Genomic DNA, 18,861 nt, shown 5'->3' with positions numbered 1-18,861 from the left:
TTGCGACGCCTGTTGGACAAGGACACACCCTGGCACTGGCTGCCTAAGCACGAGGCGGCGGTTCATGAGCTTAAGGCGCTGGCGACAGCCATGCCCGTCCTGCGCTACTATGATGTAACTAAGCCAATCGCAATCCAGAGCGACGCCAGCCAGAGCGGTCTCGGTTGTTGTCTCATGCAGGAAGGTCAGCCCATCGCATTTGCCTCGAGGGCTCTTACCCCCACCAAAAAAAACTATGCACAAATTGAGAAGGAGTGTCTCAGTATCGTCTTCGCCTGCCAGAGGTTTCACCATTACCTATATGGCCGCGACCCAATCACAGCAGAGACGGACCATAAGCCTCTGATCTCTATTTTCAGCAAGCCACTTCTCAATGCGCCCAAGAGACTCCAGAGCATGCTCATGACTCTGCAGAACTACGACCTGAGGGTAATCTACAAACCAGGCCCAGAGATGTTCATAAGCGACACGCTCAGCAGAGCTACGGCTGGATGCTCCGGCAGAGGGACTGCATATCAGCGACACGCTATCTGCTCTCTGCAACAAGAGCAGGAAGACATACAGCACGTGAACCAGGCAGAGTACCTGAATGTGACTAACCAGCGGCTGGAACAGATCAGACGACACACCGACAGAGATGAATGCTTACAGGCACTGAAGAACACTGTCCTCGTGGGCTGGCCAGATGTAAAGGAGGAAGCGCCCCTCATCGCTAGGGAGTATTGGCCCTTCAGGGATGAAATCAGTGTGCAGAACGGAGTTCTGTTCCGGGGGCAAAAAGTCATCATCCCAAAGTCACTCCGCCCAGAAATGTTGACGCGCATACATTCAAGTCACATAGGGGGTGATGCATGCTACCGACACGCTCAAGAGACATTGTACTGGCCCAACATGCAGTCAGAGATAAAGGACTTTGTAAGCAGCTGCTGGACCTGCAATGTGTACGCCCACAATCAGCAAAAGGAGACCATGCTCTCTCACGAAGTACCAACCAGGCCATGGCAGGTCTTGAGCATGGACCTATTCAGCTTCAGACAGAAAGACTATCTCCTAATAGTCGACCACTATTCCGATTTTTGGGAGATTGAGCTTCTACCTGACATGTCTGCAGAGACAGTCATCAAGCGATGTAAGGCACAGTTCGCCCGACATGGTCAGCCAGAGAAGGTTATTACAGACAACGGCCCTCAGTTCACAGCTCAGTTCACACGGTTCGCTTCTGAGTGGGAATTTGAGCACGTGACCTCCTCTCCCAGACACCCGAAAGCGAATGGCAAGGCCGAGTCGGCCGTGAAGATTGTAAAAAATCTTCTGCGTAAGGCCGCGCATGATGGTGAAGACCCCTGGAAAGCCGTGCTTCACTGGAGGAATACACCTACGGAAAACATGGGCAGCAGCCCAGCACAACGCCTCATGTCCCGCCGGTTGAAGACGTCCATCCCGGCGGCAAGCAAGCTCCTGGAACCAGCTGTTGTCGTGGGCGTCACTGAAAAGCTGCGCCACAGGAAGCAACTCGCCAAATCCTTCTATTACAGATCTGCCCGTGAATTGCCGGCACTTGAAATTGGGGAAGTCGTACGGATGAAGCCCCTGCCAGGTGATAACACTGGCCGCTGGAGAGTCGGAACTTGTCTCCGCAGGGTTGCGCCGAGGTCTTATCTTGTGGACATTGATGGCTCCCTGTACCGTCGTAACAGGATCGATCTCAGAGTGGCTGAGCCAGCTGCACGAGCCGCGCACGATCCTGTTGAACCCGCTGCGGCACACACACCGGACGGGGATCCAGCTACAGAAACTGTCATTGAGACCCCTCAGGCTGTGTTCGAGCCGAGCCCCATCAGGTCCATGCCCAAGGCGCCATCTACTCCTGTTGGCGCTCCGCGTTCGGATGGACACACTTACACAAGGGTTGGACGGCTGTCTAAACCTCCACTGAAACTCACTATGGAATCTGAATAATGTTGATGGTTGCTATGTGGGAGAGAGGGGGAAAAGAGGAGAAATGTTATCATACGCTACTGTGGTTATTACACTGGTATGGGATATGAAGAGATTTACTGCTGTTGCACTGTTATTGGTTGTTCGTATATGAAAGTAATTTTATTTTGCACTAACTTCATGTGTATGTGTTTATACTTGGAAAAGGAGGATGTTACGGGTCTAGATAGATCGATGCCATCGGCTATCCACTAGTTTACCTTAGATACACATGACCCGCGCTCAGGAACATGTTACATCACTTTGAATATACTTGGCTGCACTGAGCAACTCGTGTGTGTGTCATTCTTTATAAGATAGCCTACTGAAACAGCCTCCTCACGTCATCTGCTCCGGCAATGACTATGGTGAAGAAAAGTCCCCCTTGGCCCTAGAGGCGATGAAGAGGGGAAACAGTGGAGCTCCCTCGTTGCCAGAGGTGCAGCCGCGCTTTCCCGGCCACACGGGGCGCTGTCTGGTGACGCTGTGTGCAGCCTCAATGTCCGCGCATGCAGGGTTAGCATACATTAGCAGGGGCGCTAACTAGCCGCTAAGTAGCACGTGGCAGTATACAATTGACGAGACTAGCTCCCAAAACACATGCTACAGGTTAACAAGACTTCAGTGACATGTTAGCTGGCAGCCAAACATGATATCAGCGGTCAAAACTGGAGGCAGAAAACAACTTTAGGGCATAATACTCTCAAACCCTCATGGCCGAGTGCCAGCAGGCTCTCGTCTCCCGCTCCGCTCTCTCCACACGGCCCGTTAGCCACGCCCCCTAATTGTTGTTAGGCAACATACTTAAAGTGACAGACTTTTGGTGAAGAAATTATGGGATGTCTACTGCTATGTACATATTAACTGAAACTTAACTCTGGTGTATTTACACGGGGTTACAAAGAGGATGAAGAGTGGAAAGGCAGGTGGTCCTGATGACATACCTGTGGAGTCATGGAGGTGTTTAGGAGAGATGGCAGTGGATTTTTTAACTAGATTGTTTAACACAATCTTGGAAAGTGAGAGGATGCCTGAGGAGTGGAGAAGAAGCACACTGGTACCGATTTTCAAGAACAAGGGCGACGTGCAGAACTGTAGCAACTGCAGAGGTATAAAGTTGATCAGCCACAGCATGAAGATTTGGGAAAGAGTAATAGAAGCTAGGTTAAGAGGAAAGGTGATGATCAGCGAGCAGCAGTATGGTTTCATGCCAGGAAAGAGCACCACAGATGTGATGTTTGCTTTGAGAATGTTGATTGAGAAGTATAGAGAAGGCCAGAAGGAGGTACATTGTGTCCTTGTGGATTTAGAGAAAGCATATGACAGGGTGCCGAGAGAGAAGGTGTGGTATTGTATGAGGAAGTCGGCAGCAGCAGAGAAACATGTAGGAGTGGTGCAGGATATGTATGAGGGAAGTGTGACAATGGTGAGGTGTGTGGTTGGAGTGACAGATGGGGTCAAGGTGGAGGTGGGATTACATCAAGGATCGGCTCTGAGCCCTTTCTTGTTTGCAATTGTGATGGACAGGTTGACAGACGAGATCAGGCAGGAGTCTCCGTGGACTATGATGTTTGTGGATGACATTGTGGTCTGTAGTGAGAGTAAGGTGCAGGTTGAGGAGAGCCTGGAGAGGTGGATGTATACACTGGAGAGAAGAGGAATGAAAGCTTAAGTCAGTAGGAGCAAGACAGAATACCTATGTGTGAATGAGAGGGAGGACAGTGGAATGGTGAGGATGCAAGGAGTAGAGGTGAAGAAGGCGTATGACTTTAAATACTTGGGGTCAACTGACCAAACTAACGGAGAGTGCAGGAGAAAGGTGAAGAAGAGAGTGCAGGCAGGGTGGAGTGGGTGGAGAAGAGTGTCAGGAGTGATTTGTGACAGAAGGGTACCAGCAAGAGTTAAAGGGAAGCTTTACAAGATGGTAGTGAGACCAGCTATGTTGTATGGTTTGGAGACAGTGGCACTGATGAAAAGAGTAGTTTTATTAACAAAATTAAGGTCTGTATTGTGACATTCAGAGTGTGCTGAAAATTAATGTTTATTCTAGCGTTCCTTTTCAAATCCAAAGGGGAATTAGACAAAGTTTTGCCCTCTCTGGCTTGTTGAATTCCCTATTTCCTATTCCCTATGAATGTGGCATGTCAAATTCCCTCGCATCTGAGCCTCTGTTACACAAACTTAGATCTGAGCTTTAGGGTATAATTATTCCAGGTTGTAGTGCACCCCTAAACCTGTCAGCCTATGCAGATGATTTGGGTAATTCTGGTGAACAGTCAGCAGAATATTGACAAGTTGGTGAGGCATATCGTCCAGTTTGGCTTAATATCTTCAGCCAAATTTAACTGGATCAAAAGTGAAGTTCACAGCGTTGAGGCTGTACTGGAGAAAAAGGTCCGTTTGCTGGGGGGTTGATTTGGAAGGCGGGGGCGGGCGGGCGGGGGGGATATTTAGGAGTGGTTCTAGGTGATCAATATGTTGTTCTTAAATACTGGGAAAATCTTCTTGAAAAAGTCAAAGGTCGGTTAGCAAACTGGAAGTGTATTTTAACCAAGTTGTCCTACAGATGTCGAGTCCTGATCACTAATAATTTGGTATCATCAATTTTATGGCATCGCCTGTAGGTTGTTGACCCCCCCACCACACCTGCTGTCCAAGATCCAGGCTCTTCTTGTCAAGTTCTTCTGGGACAAACTGCACTGGTTGCCTCAGAGTATGCTGTATCTACCGAGGGTTGAAGTAGGGTAGGACTTGAGCCACCTGAGGAGCAGGGGGGCTACCTTCTGTTTTCAATTCCTAAAAATGTTTCTGTATGGTCCTACTGAGTTAGTGTGTAGATCGTTGGCTTGCACCATTTTGAGTCAGCAGCTAGGTGGACTGGGGCTGAACCGATATTTGGTTTTGATGGACGTAAGGCAGCTTAACATCAAGGAACTACCTGCATTCTATCATGGACAGTTCAAGGTGTGGAACTTGTTAAAAAAAGAGAGACTGAGACAACACAGCTCCTTGTTGTGGCTGCTCCAGGAACCAATCATACATGGCCTGCATTTCAGTACAGTCTATCAAGTGGGGCTAACTCTGCTCAGGTGGTTCTGTGTGTCTAAAATGGTGACTCTGGGACATGTAGTTCAACTTGCAGGTCCAAACATGGAGAATGCAGCTCCTCTTGCCTCCCACTTAGAGCTGAGATCGACTCGTGTTCTCACTCTGCTGCTTAACAAATGGAGGGAAGCTCTCACAAGTGGTGAGCGGATGCTGTGGAATCAGGATTATAATGGCTCTGTTACACTTGATGAGACTGATGTTTTCCCTTCAATGAATGTTTCCTCAGATTTTAAGGACTGTACAGGACCTCTTTTAAAAAGTGAGAATTCCTCTGCGTTTTCTTTTTAAGATTCAAATGGGAGGTCAGTGTACAAAATGTTAAAGTTCTGAACAGGGACAAATTAAATGGTAAACCTGACACCCCATGGAGGACTCACTTAGGTCTGAGTGACAGTGTTGGTCCTGAGTGGAGAGCGCTGTACAAACCACCATTGGTCAAAAGAGCTGCAGACCTGCAGTGGAGGGTCTTACATGGTGTCGTGGCGGTTAATGCTTTTGTCTCTGTTATTAATTCTGATGTTAGCCATGAGTGTCCATCTTGCACTAATCGTGAAACTGTCTTTCATTGTTTCATGGAATGTTGTCGACTGCTGCCACTTTTTACATTGCTGGAAAAATGGTTTTCGATTGTAGGTGGGAAGTCTCTTCTAAACCCATGTTCATTCTGGGGTACAGGTACTTTCATAAAAACAAAGTCAAATGCCAGCTTTTTAATTTCATTCTGGGGAGGGCAAAGATGGCCGTGTACCTGAGCAGAAGAAACAGAATGGAGGAAACTGGCGATGATGATGCTGTGTTTGTCTTTATAAAAATGTTAAAAGCACATTTAAAATTAGATTTTTACTATCTCTCTCTCTCTCTCTCTCTCTCTCTCTCTCTCTCTCTCTCTCTCTCTCTCTCTCTCTCTCTCTCTCTCTCTCTCTCTCTCTCTCTGTATGTGCTTTACTGCCAGGGAGTCAAGGAAAGTCAAAAATATCTGTGTAGACTTTTCTGTTAGAAACACCTGGAGATAGCACAGTACCTCAAGCTAACTGTTGCCAACCCATGTTGTCTCTTTTTTGGTTTCTTGAGGCAAAAAAAGAAAAAAGGTTGTCATATTAAAGCTCCATGTAGTAACTTTTTTAATGGTACAGTAAACTTAATTTTTATTAATGTTAAAAGCTGTTCAAGATGCAATGACACTTTCATCTTAATTAAAGAACCTATGCTATTGCTTATTCTAGTCACTGGTGTGCCGGTATCCTGGTGGGAATCATGAGCGTCGGAGGGGAAGTGATGCGTTTTATCTAACATCCTGTCACCCTTAGTAGATGCCTGAGGCTTGGTGCACACTAATGCTAATTTGTCTGGTATTTCAAACTTTGCACTTCTTTTGTTAATGTTGTCTATAAAGACAAAAGTTTACAAAAAAATACCATTCTACTCATTTGTGTTGACTTGTTTGTTGTTTGACATCATCACCAGTTTGACAGCAGTACAAGACTGCAGTTGCACATTCTGACCAGGGTTCCACTATTATGGCAAGTTATCACATTCACTTTTAAAGCAACAGCATGTTTTGTTTTGTTTTTTTCCCCATGGGGTAAATTCTGAATGTGTCCGGGACTGAGTTGCCTTTAGCAGTGGGCGCGGTGGGCTTGCTGTCGGATGAGGTAGATGGTATCACTGCTGTGTGCAGCGTGGTGGGACACTAGTCTCAATTAAACATGTGCAATCTGATAAGTTTATTTGTTTTCTATTTTCCTGTCATAGAGTGCAACATAAAATAATTGTGCAAATGTGGCAAAATTACAGTGTATGGGAGCCTTAAAGAGTAATTAAGCCCGAGACCATTTTAGTGACCTCGGTGACATCAACAGCTTAAACACCATCTAAAGGTCAAAAACATGGCAGGCTGGTCTTGTTACTCTGTGATGTATGCATAGCCAGATAAACACATAAACATAGCTAATCACATTGATAATGTAAATCAATATTGGCTTACTAAATGGTCCCTAGGTGTGAATGTGTCGGCCCTTTTACAGTCTGGCGGCTTGGCCAGGGTGTCTCCCCGCCTGCCGCCCAAACACTGCTGGGATAGGCTCCAGCATTCCGCCACCCGAATTTGGATAAGCGGCTTGGATAATGGACGGAATTTTGGCTCACTCTATCTGTCTCTCTGTCAGTGCAGACTGGGAATCAGGAATCAGGAATTCCGGTGTGGGAAGATGGCGGCGCGGACTCGTGTTAGCGGCGGCCCCACCCAGTGCGGATTATGTCGTGTCTTTGTCCATGGCTACACCTGCGTCTACGTTTGTGTCATCGTGCGAAGTTTTTATTTTGATCGTGGGTTTTGCTTGGCTGGAGAGCTGGCGCCGGATCGGCTGGGGGAGCCTGGTCTGCTGCATCCAATAGGCTCAGGGACCACGGCCCTGCCTGGAGCCGTTCCTGAGGGGGAAAGAAACACCGAGGGTGGTCTGATGGGACACGGGTGCGGGGCAGGCTGGGCTAAGGGCTAGCCCATGCAGACCGACAGTTCCTACAGTCATCCTGGCTGGCGTTCGTTCTCTGGATGTGGAGTTTTTGGACTGTGTTGTGGACTGTATTTGTTTTTGTTTTTTGTGTTTTTGTGGTTTTTTTGTGGTTTTTTTGTTGTTGTTATTTTGCTTTGTTCTCTGTTTTTGTTTTGTTTTTTGCTTTGTTCTGTTTTTGTTTTGTTTTTTGCTTTGTTCTCTGTTTTTGTTTTGTTTTTTGCTTTGTTCTCTGTTTTTGTTTTGTTTTTTGCTTTGTTCTGTTTTTGTTTTGTTTTTTGCTTTGTTCTCTGTGTTTTTGTTTTGTTTTTTGCTTTGTTCTCTGTTTTTGTTTTGTTTTTTGCTTTGTTCTCTCTGTTTTTGTTTTGTTTTTTGCTTTGTTCTCTCTGTTTTTGTTTTGTTTTTTGCTTTGTTCTCTGTTTTTGTTTTGTTTTTTGCTTTGTTCTCTCTGTTTTTGTTTTGTTTTTTGCTTTGTTCTCTGTTTTTGTTTTGTTTTTTGCTTTGTTCTCTGTTTTTGTTTTGTTTTTTGCTTTGTTCTCTGTTTTTGTTTTGTTTTTCGCTTTGTTCTCTCTGTTTTTGTTTTGTTTTTGTTTTGTTCTCTCTGTTTTTGTTTTGTTTTTTGCTTTGTTCTGTTTTTGTTTTGTTTTTTGCTTTGTTCTCTCTGTTTTTGTTTTGTTTTTTGCTTTGTTCTCTCTGTTTTTGTTTTGTTTTTTGCTTTGTTCTCTGTTTTTGTTTTGTTTTTTGCTTTGTTCTCTCTGTTTTTGTTTTGTTTTTTGCTTTGTTCTCTCTATTTTTGTTTTGTTTTTTGCTTTGTTCTCTCTGTTTTTGTTTTGTTTTTTGCTTTGTTCTGTTTTTGTTTTGTTTTTTGCTTTGTTCTCTCTGTTTTTGTTTTGTTTTTTGCTTTGTTCTCTGTTTTTGTTTTGTTTTTTGCTTTGTTCTCTCTGTTTTTGTTTTGTTTTTTGCTTTGTTCTCTCTGTTTTTGTTTTGTTTTTTGCTTTGTTCTCTCTATTTTTGTTTTGTTTTTTGCTTTGTTCTCTCTGTTTTTGTTTTGTTTTTTGCTTTGTTCTGTTTTTGTTTTGTTTTTTGCTTTGTTCTCTCTGTTTTTGTTTTGTTTTTTGCTTTGTTCTCTGTTTTTGTTTTGTTTTTTGCTTTGTTCTCTCTGTTTTTGTTTTGTTTTTTGCTTTGCTCTCTGTTTTTGTTTTGTTTTTTGCTTTGTTCTCTGTTTTTGTTTTGCTTTTTGCTTTGTTCGCTCTGTTTTTGTTTTGTTTTTTGCTTTGTTCTCTGTTTTTGTTTTGTTTTTTGCTTTGTTCTCTGTTTTTGTTTTGTTTTTTGCTTTGTTCTCTGTTTTTGTTTTGCTTTTTGCTTTGTTCGCTCTGTTTTTGTTTTGTTTTTTGCTTTGTTCTCTGTTTTTGTTTTGTTTTTTGCTTTGTTCTCTGTTTTTGTTTTGTTTTTTGCTTTGTTCTGTTTTTGTTTTGTTTTTTGCTTTGTTCTCTGTTTTTGTTTTGTTTTTTGCTTTGTTCTCTCTGTTTTTGTTTTGTTTTTTGCTTTGTTCTCTGTTTTTGTTTTGTTTTTTGCTTTGTTCTCTGTTTTTGTTTTGTTTTTTGCTTTGTTCTCTCTGTTTTTGTTTTGTTTTTTGCTTTGTTCTCTCTGTTTTTGTTTTGTTTTTTGCTTTGTTCTCTGTTTTTGTTTTGTTTTTTGGTGGTGTTGTTTTTGGAGAGGTTTTTGGATATGTGTTTTGTGTTGCACTGCTGTGGGTTGGAGGAAACTGAATTCTGTTTCTTTTGTGTACTTAGTACATAATATGAAATGACAAATAATATTTTCCTGATTCCTGAAGATGTGTGACATTAGGGAAAAAACACTCAAACTCTAATATGTTTTTGCCTTTCAGGCTTTCCATACTTTGGAAAGGAGAAACTGCAGGACATTTGATAGATACGTGCTAATTCAAAAGTGCTGTAAGAAGCTCTTGGCAGCTATGAACAATATTAAATGGACCATTGGACTTGGACTGCAGCATGCATGTGTAAGGGTGTGTCTGCGTGTTTTTGGTAATGGTTTCATAATTGCTGTGCATTCCTTCTCATCCCTTCGTAGCTTCTCATCTTACTCTGGACAAAGCGTGGAGGGTTATCATTGACATCGATGAGTGTGATATTGACCACAGTGGTCCCAGTGAACCCTCCTCGTTGTCCAGCCATGTCTTTTGCCTCAATCACCACTTGGTAGTGCTCCCTCTGCTCACGATCCATGTCCCCAGGACCCAAGGCTGTCCGGATAACCCCTGAGGAAAGATTAGAAAAACTTTTTTTTTACTGTTCTACAAATTTCCACATTTAGGCTTATTTTGTTTTTGCTCATACCTTTGGTCTTAAAGGAAGTTTGAACGTATTTATATAAGTTAACCATCAAACCATCAGTGCTGGATATCATACCTCAACCAAAAAACAAGGTATTTTCTCTTTGGTTTCCCAAATAAACCCATTGCAAAGATCCATACTGAACTAAGCAATCACTATAAAAGGACACAGATTTGATCACAAAGGGTACTCATAAATTATTTCATAGTTTAGTACCCAGCATTAGTACGAGCAGTAAAAAACTCAAATCAGTGTATCCCACCTCAGGATGGAAGACCTGTTTACACAGCAGGTTAGCACACTGAAAGCCACTGATTACTGGGAAAACATCCTTATTTTGCTGTAACTGATAGTGATACATCATTTCTTAGTAACAGGGTTATCTATGTAACACACACAAAAAAAAATCAAGAGCTCATTTTACAGACACAAACAGGACCGACAGTTAAGATAAACCCTTTTTGATGGAAAAGGTCAAAATAGTAGTTGAAACCTAAAAAATAAATTGAGCTTCCATTAATTGTCACTGTTTGGGTATATTTGTATTTTTTGTTTTGCTTTGCATGTTAATATATGTTGATCACAGATCTTATAGCTGATTTAATATCTGCATATTTGATATCTGATATTTGAGTGATGAGTATGAAGCTGGAAATTGAAGGTGTATTGCTGAATGTTATCAGCGCATATGCCCTGCAAGTTGGGTGTGAGATGGAAGAGAAAGAAGAATTCTGGAGTGAGTTGGAGGACGTGGTGGAGAGGGTACCCAAGGAGGAGAGAGTGGTGATTGGAGCGGACTTCAATGGACATGTTGGTGAAGGGAACAGAGGTGATGAGGAGGTGATGGTAGGTATGGTGTCAAGAAGAGAAATGTGGAAGGACAGATGGTGGTGGATTTTGCGAAAAGGATGGAAATGGCTGTGGTGAATACATATTTCAAGAAGAGGGAGGAACACAGGGTGACGTACAAGAGTGGAGGAAAGTGCACACAGGTGGACTATATCTTATGTACTAGAAGGCGCCATCTAAAAGGGATTGGAGACTGCAAGGTGGTGACAGGGGAGAACGTAGCTAGGCAGCATCGGATGGTGGTCTGTAGGATGACTTTGGAGACCAAGAAGAGGAAGCGAGTGAAGACACAGCCGAAGATCAAATGGTGGAAGTTGAAGAAGGAAGACTGTTGTGTGGAGTTCAGGCAGGAGTTAAGACAGGAACTGGGTGGTAGTGAAGAGTTGCCGGATGGCTGGAAAACCACTGCAGAAATAGTGAGGGAGACAGCTAGGAAGGTACTTGGTGTGTCATCAGGACAGAGGAAGGAAGACAAGGGGACTTGGTGGTGGAATGAGGAAGTACAGCAAAGTATACAGAGGAAAAGGTTGGCAAAGAAGAAGTGGGATAGTAAGAGAGATGAAGAAAGTAGACAGGAGTACAAGGAGATGCAGCGTAAAGCAAAGAGAGAGGTGGCAAAGGCAAAGGAAAAGGCGTATGGTGAGTTGTATGACAGGTTAGACACACAGGAAGGAGAGTTTTTAACTAGATTGTTTAGCACAAACTTGGAAACTGAGAGATGTCTGCTGAGTGGAGAAGAAGCATACTGGTACCAATTTTCAAGAATAACAGCAATGCGCAAAACTACAGCAACTACAGAGGTATAAAGTGGATCAGTCACAGCATGAAGATATGGGAAAGAGTAATAGAAGCTAGGTTAAGAGGAGAGGTGATGATCAGCAGCAGCAGTATGGTTTCATGCCACGAAAGAGCCCCACAGATGCGATGTTTGCTTTGAGAATGTTGATGGAGAAGTATGGAGAAGGTCAGAAGGAGTTGCATTGTGTCTTTGTAGATCTAGAGAAAGCTTATGACAGGGTGCCGAGAGAGGAGGTGTGGTATTGTATGAGGAAGTCGGGAGTTACAGAGAAGTATGTAGGAGTGGTGCAGGATATGTATGAGGGCAGTGTGATAGTGGTGAGGTGTGTGGATGGAATGACAGGTGGGGTCAAGGTGGAGGAGGGATTACATCGAGGATCGGCTCTGAGCCCTTTCTTGTTTGCAATGGTGATGGACAGGTTGACGGACAAGATCAGGCAGGAGTCTCCATGGACAATGATGTTGGTGGATGACATTGTGTTCTGTAGTGAGAGTAGAGTGCAGGTTGAGGAGAGCCTGGAGAGGTGGAGGTATGCACTGGAGAGGTGGAGGTATGCACCGGAGAGAAGAGGAATGAAAGTCAGTAGGAGCAAGATGGAATACATGTGTGTGAATGAGAGGAAGGACAGTGGAATGGTGAGGATGCAAGGAGTGGAGGTGACGAAGGCATATGAGTTTAAATACTTGGGGTCAACTGTCCAAAGTAACGGGGAGTGCAGGAGAGGTGAAGAAGAGAGTGCAGGCAGGGTGGAGTAGGTGGAGAAGAGTGTCAGGAGTGATTTGTGACAGAAGGGTATCAGCAAGAGGTAAAGGGAAGGTTTACAAGATGGTAGTGAGACCAGCTATGTTATATGGTTTGGAGACAGCAGCACTGATGAAGAGACAGGAGGAGGAGGTGGAGGTGGCAGAGATGAAGATGATAAGATTTTCACTGGGAGTGATGAAGAAGGACAGGATTAGGAACGAGTATATTAGAGGGACAGCTCAGGTTGGACGGTTTGGAGACAAAGCAAGAGAGGCAAGATGGAGATGGTTTGGACATGTGTGGAGGAGAGATGCTGGGTATACTGGGAGAAGGATGCTGAATATAGAGCTGCCAGGGAAGAGGAGAAGAGGAAGGCCAAAGAGGAGGTTTATGGATGTGGTGAGGGAGGACATGCAGGTGGCTGGTGTGACAGAGGAAGATGCAGAAGACAGGAAGAGATGGAAACGGATGATCCGCTGTGGCGCCCCCTAACGGGAGCAGCCGAAAGCAGCAGTAGTAGTAGTAGTAGCAGTAGTAGTAGCGGTAGTAGTAGTAGTAGTAATAGCAGTAGTATTAGTAGTAGTAGTAGCAGTAGTAGTAGTAGTAGATGTCCATAAGAGGACAAACCAATATGAGAGCCATAACTACTTGTATAGATATATTTTTTAACATAAACATGTCTAAATGATCCCCCTACCTCCACATTACAAAATAAACAAATAAATTAATGTCCTATACCGTAAAACTTCATTTAAAGACCATATACCTCTCTCTCTCTCTCTCTCTCTCTCTCTCTCTCTCGGAGAGAGATGAAGGATTTGTAATTGATGTGTTACTCGGTAGCCTAATTTTTATACAGATTAGGTAAATTAAACACTTTGATAGACAGAACTGTCTAAAGGCCAGCCCACCACCTAGAGTGAGCGGCCTCACGTCCTTGCATATGAACAAAGTTAGTTTCTTCATGCGAGTCTTTTTCCGTGCTGCCAATGGCGAGCTTGTGGCGGGCGGTGTAAAATATGAGTCACGATGTGGCTATTCGGGTGGAGTTCCGGACATCAGGCCATGCTCATTTGGGTGCATATTTTCCTAAGAGCACATCTGTCGCCATCTTACAATGCTGTGATTGCAAACACTCCCTAATCCTCTGGATAGTACACATGGCCATTGTAACTCTAGTTAATGGGCATGCCCATGTTTGCATAGGACACTGGTCCTTGGTTTTGGTCTTGATGCCACTTTATTGTTTGTAAGGGGTGGGGATGTATCTGAAGATTGCTGTGTTGTAATGTTGTTGTTCTATGTTAAGTACACTGAGAGAGACACCAAATCCAAGTCCAATTCCATGTACATATGCGCAAACCTACACGGCCAATAAACATGATTCTGATGCCAATATTCATCCCCTACATATTAATATTCATTCAATTTACCAAGACAAGAATTTGATCACAGGCCTCCTTTTAGCAAGTCAGTGACAACAGCATTTAGACATGTCTGCACACCACATGGAGTGTGTGGTTTGACAGGGATGAAAACTTGAATCTGGTGGGCAATTGTTGGGCAACACGCACTATGTAGGCATCTGGACTAAAACTGAACAATATTTGGATGAAAAGTGAAAGTCGACAATACCTCTATGGGAGTGTGCTTTCTAGTCATAGTGTAGATAACTCACAACATGATATTATAATAGTGCACACAGGGCCGAGGGCAGCAGAACCAGTCTTCATGTTCAACCTTAACAATGTGCTGAATGTAAAATTACGCTGGAGTCATCCTGGAGATATTAGAGGGCTACGCAAGCCAGTCTAAGTCTAAGCAAGACCTCCCTAAAAGTCAAGAAGACTGCTGGTGTGAGCCCGCAACTGACTTGCTGTTTTGTTTATGACTGAACATTAGTGCAACTGGAAGAGGAGGAAGTTATTGAGAACTCTACTTGAGTCATTTAGCAGTATTTTGGTTTTACCTGAACCGATATCAAACAGAGGCGGGTACTGTGCAAAACCTGGAAGATAATAGTTGCAACATCATGTTGTAACAGGACTAGCGTATATCAGCATGTCAGTCAGTGTCATAGAGAGTCAAACATTAATGTATGATGAAAAGGCCTCCTGAGGAAAGTACAAAAAAAGTTTAAAAAAAAAAGAATTTCTGAATTAAAAAAAATCGATGTGTCTAATTATTATTTTGCCAATATGTTGCTTTAGCTTTTCTACACAGCAATATGAAATGTTAATTTAAGCAGCATGTGTCATATTGCAGATTAAATCACAATACCTGGCAAAATAATAACACAATATCACTTTTTTTTACATCAGGCAGGCCTTCTGTTTTTTTCCCAGCTGTGTTCATTATTTTAAAATTGTGGATACAATAAAATTGCAGAGTGCATTTTTCATTCTCTAAACTGGGAGCACATGTTAAGGTTTGAGCGCCCTACTGAATTTAATGGGATGGTGTAATTGGCAGGCTCGAATACGGGAGGACTGAGAGGGAAGATGTGGGCAAGACTTTGCTTCCAGTTGCACCAACTGTTGTGAGGACTGGAATGAGGGTAGTGCAGCTTCACTAATCCTGGAGGTCTTGCTGCTCCAGGGAGGAGAAACACCTTCGCCAGGTGCAGGAAAGCAGAGAAGTGAGAGCCCTCTGAAAAGGTGCAGCAACCTGGGCAGAATAATCAACCTGAGTGACTGCACCTTACCAGAGAGAGAAAGGGGAAGAGAATTCTGTCTGTTTAAATCAAGCTCACATTTTAAGGGATGCTGATTTCTTGTCATACAGGGAAATAAATGAATCTGTGAAACTGTGGCCTAAAAATCTCTCCATCCAGATTGAGGAGGAACACAACAGCATAACTTGGTGTAGGATGTATAGGGCTAATTTATTTATGGCAGGATTCACTTTCACTAATGTTCAATTTGTACCTTGAGCTAATTCCTCAACTCTCCAAGAGACAGGCCATGAGAGCGAGATGTTATAGGGTCTGTCATGCATAGCAGCAGACCATCTACATAAAGACTTTGACTGCAGCCCCCTCCCCTGATTTCAGTCAATTCTGAGCTTCTCAGTGCTATGGAGTGGTTTGACAGGTAAAAAAAATAATAGGGGGGCAAATAGCAGCCCTTTTGCATGATAAACAAAACAGCTGAAAAAAAGAACTGGAGTTTGTCCATACGCCCAGCGGGAAGGGGTGAGAATAAGAGGCAAATCCATCAGATAACTTTCAAATCAAATCAAATCAAATCAGTTTTATTTGTATAGCCCAATATCACAAATTACAAATTTGTCTCAGTGGGCTTAACAGCAACACAACATCCTGTCCTTAGACCCCCTCATCGGATAAGGAACAACTCCCTAAAAACCCTTTAACAGGGAGGAGAAACAGGAAGAAACCTCAGGGAGAGCAACAGAGGAGGGATCTCTCTCCCAAGACGGACAGCGTGCAATGATGTTGTGTTCATGCAATTTACATAATACAACATTGAAAGAGGATGACAGAATTATAATGGACATAACATGTATGAAGAACATGATGCATAGGATGCCAAGCAGTGTCCACATGCCAACGGAGCAGTCCAGGACCCAAGCCACGCGACCAGCATCACCATGTAATAAAAAACAAAAAACTTGCCTATCAAAGCCATTTTTAAAAGCAAAAAGCAAATATTCTCACGCCACCCAAACCTCTGGTCATCTGTGAATAGATGACCAGAGGTTTGGGTGTAACTTCTGGTCACTTCTGGGAGAGAGGTTGGCCATAGGGGAGAAATCAGATGAAAGCCCTCCAGCGTGCTGTGGAAACGGGACAGGGCATTGAGCTGCCGTCACTAGAACAGCCTCACATCCCTCGCTGTGTGAGGAGGGCTGAGCACATCATACCAGATATCACACACCCTGGACACCACCTGCTTCAGCGCCTCCGTCAGGTCGCTGCTTCAGCTCAATCCGCACATGCACAAAGAGACTGAAAACAGCTCCTTCCCAAAGCTGTGGCGCTAATGAGGTCCCACATCTCAGACCCACGAGACTGACGCGCTGCCCCCCCCCCGGGCCACGTGCAGTATTCCTAATCTCTACCCGCATACGTCACATCTGTCACACCACACCCTTACTGCATCTGTGCTGATGATGTTTTTGCACCTCGTAAAAGTTGTATTTTATCATTATCTGTATTGTATTTTAATACCTTGTACTGCTTATATTTTGCACTTCTATTGTTTAGACTGTACTTTTTATTGCTGATATTTTATCTTTCCCAAACCCTATCTATATTATGTATGCACCATTTTGAGGTTGACACACCTGCAATTTCGTTGTACCTGGCACAATGACAATAAAGTTCTTGATTCTTGAATCTTAAATCCCTTCAAGGAGTCTTCAAACATTTGAGAGTAATGATCTGATCTTCCAAAATAATATCAGGCAACGCAGACCTGCCAGCATGGCGAACCAGCGAGTGCCATCCCAGGAAATTCTTAGTTCCCTAAAACCCACTGAGCCCTCCTTTACCCCCATCCCTGTTAGATAATTCACCGGTGGCAGATGTCCAGCTTGCCCAACGTTGTCCTTGCCCATTCGTCCAAGAAAAGTCTGAAAGTATTTGTGTTTGTGTTTTTTTTGGGGGGGGGGGGTCAAATGCTAATGTCAAAGTGACACATCTTTTGAGTAAAAGACAAGGCTAAATTATATCTCACGTGGTCTACTGTAAGGGTTTGGACACTTTTTAATGTGTTGGACAAATACCACACAAATCTACAGCGAAGTATTGTATAAACAATGTACCTGTGTTTGGGTCCACCGAGAAGTAGGGGTGGCCCTGGCTGATGCTGTAGACCAGCTTAGCACTATTGCCATACATGCTGTCGTCAGCATCTGTAGCTGTCACCTGTATGACGGATGTACCTGAGAGAGATGAGAGAAAGAGCTGAGACACAGGAATCCTACTTCCTCTTTCCTGTTATAATGCCCGTCAATTCAACATGTGTGTGTAGGGTTGCCAACCATTCCTTAAAATAAGGAATCGTTCCTCATTATATATACACTACCGTTCAAAAGTTTGGGATCACCCAAACAATTTCGTACAGGCTCTAACAGGTACTATTTAATGAAGATGCCAGTTGGGGACCTGTGAGGCGTCTGTTTCTCAAACTAGAGACTCTAATGTACTTATCTTCTTGCTCAGTTGTGCAACGCGGCCTCCCACTTCTTTTTCTACTCTGGTTAGAGCCTGTTTGTGCTGTCCTCTGAAGGGAGTAGTACACACCGGTGTAGGAAATCTTCAATTTCTTAGCAATTTCTCGCATGGAATAGCCTTCATTTCTAAGAACAAGAATAGACTGTCGAGTTTCAGATGAAAGTTCTCTTTTTCTGGCCATTTTGAGCGTTTAATTGACCCCACAAATGTGATGCTCCAGAAACTCAATCTGCTCAAAGAAGTGCCCATCCAACCAATCCAACTTGTGGGAGCTGCTTCTGGAAGCGTGGGGTGCAATTTCTCCAGATTACCTCAACAAATTAACAGCTAGAATGCCAAAGGTCTGCAATGCTGTAATTGCTGCAAATGGAGGATTCTTTGACGAAAGCAAAGTTTGATGTAAAAAAAATCTTATTTCAAATACAAATCATTATTTCTAACCTTGTCAATGTCTTGACTCTATTTTCTATTCATTTCACAACATATGGTGGTGAATAAGTGTGACTTTTCATGGAAAACACAAAATTGTTTGGGTGATCCCAAACTTTTGAACGGTAGTGTATGTGTGTGTGTGTGTGTGTGTGTGTGTGTTTGTTTGTGTGTTTGTGTGTGTGTAGTGTAAGGCACATTATATTTGTTATGCCCGTGCCACCCGGTCGATCCCACCCCCGTCCCTGTTCCTTATTTCCATTTCAAGGAGTTGGCAACCCTTTTAGTGTGCATATTTTTAAACAACACATGTCTCGTTATGCTTGCCAACACAGAGGATGTCTAACTTGTCATTCATATTTCAAACCACAAGGCAACATGAATGAATGGAAAGACAATGGGAAGATGCGACTTGTGGCTTTGTCGCTCTGGGCTTCTTTGTCAGGCAACTTGGTGGCACAAGTTGAACATTTTTCAAGTGACGCCACAAAGATGCCTGAAATGATAAAGTGACAGTCAATCATTTTCTTTTGGGACCACAAGGCCACATGCCCAGTCATGTCAGGACTGGAGACGTGAAGATGAACTGGAGCATCAACCGATGTGTGCTGTTCCTGCATGACCTGAGTGTACAAGACCAGAATAAGAAGGAGTGAGCATGGTGTAAGGTCAGTGACGTGGTTGACTTCTCCAGAAAGTCCTCATTTGCTTTTTAAACACTGAGCTGCTGTTGCTAACGCTAGTGCTAATGCTGGTGTTAAACCTGGTGCTAATGGTGGTGCTAATGCTAGTGCAAATGCTGGTGCTAATGCTGGTGCTAATGATGGCGCTAATGCTGGTGCTAATTCTAGTGCTAATGCTGGTGCTAAACCTGGTGCTAATGATGCT

General features: G+C 43.6%; 1 protein-coding gene across 1 annotated transcript in view; it reads right to left on the bottom strand.

Annotated features, from left to right (window-relative positions):
* LOC130124277 (cadherin-6-like) overlaps positions 1–18,861 on the bottom strand; it is a 173,809-nt gene that overhangs the window by 119,187 nt on the left and 35,761 nt on the right. Inside the window, exons 4-5 of the mRNA XM_056293733.1 lie at positions 17,133–17,252; positions 9,706–9,879 (exon numbers count right to left, since the gene is read on the bottom strand). Coding sequence (XP_056149708.1) covers positions 9,706–9,879; positions 17,133–17,252 — 294 coding nt within the window. The remainder of the gene's footprint in view (positions 1–9,705; positions 9,880–17,132; positions 17,253–18,861) is intronic.

Source organism: Lampris incognitus, chromosome 14 (assembly GCF_029633865.1).
Source record: "Lampris incognitus isolate fLamInc1 chromosome 14, fLamInc1.hap2, whole genome shotgun sequence".
NCBI classification, from domain to species: Eukaryota; Metazoa; Chordata; class Actinopteri; order Lampriformes; family Lampridae; genus Lampris; species Lampris incognitus.
The sequence above is the reverse complement of the archived record's forward strand: the minus strand, read 5'-3'. Positions and strand labels throughout refer to the sequence as shown.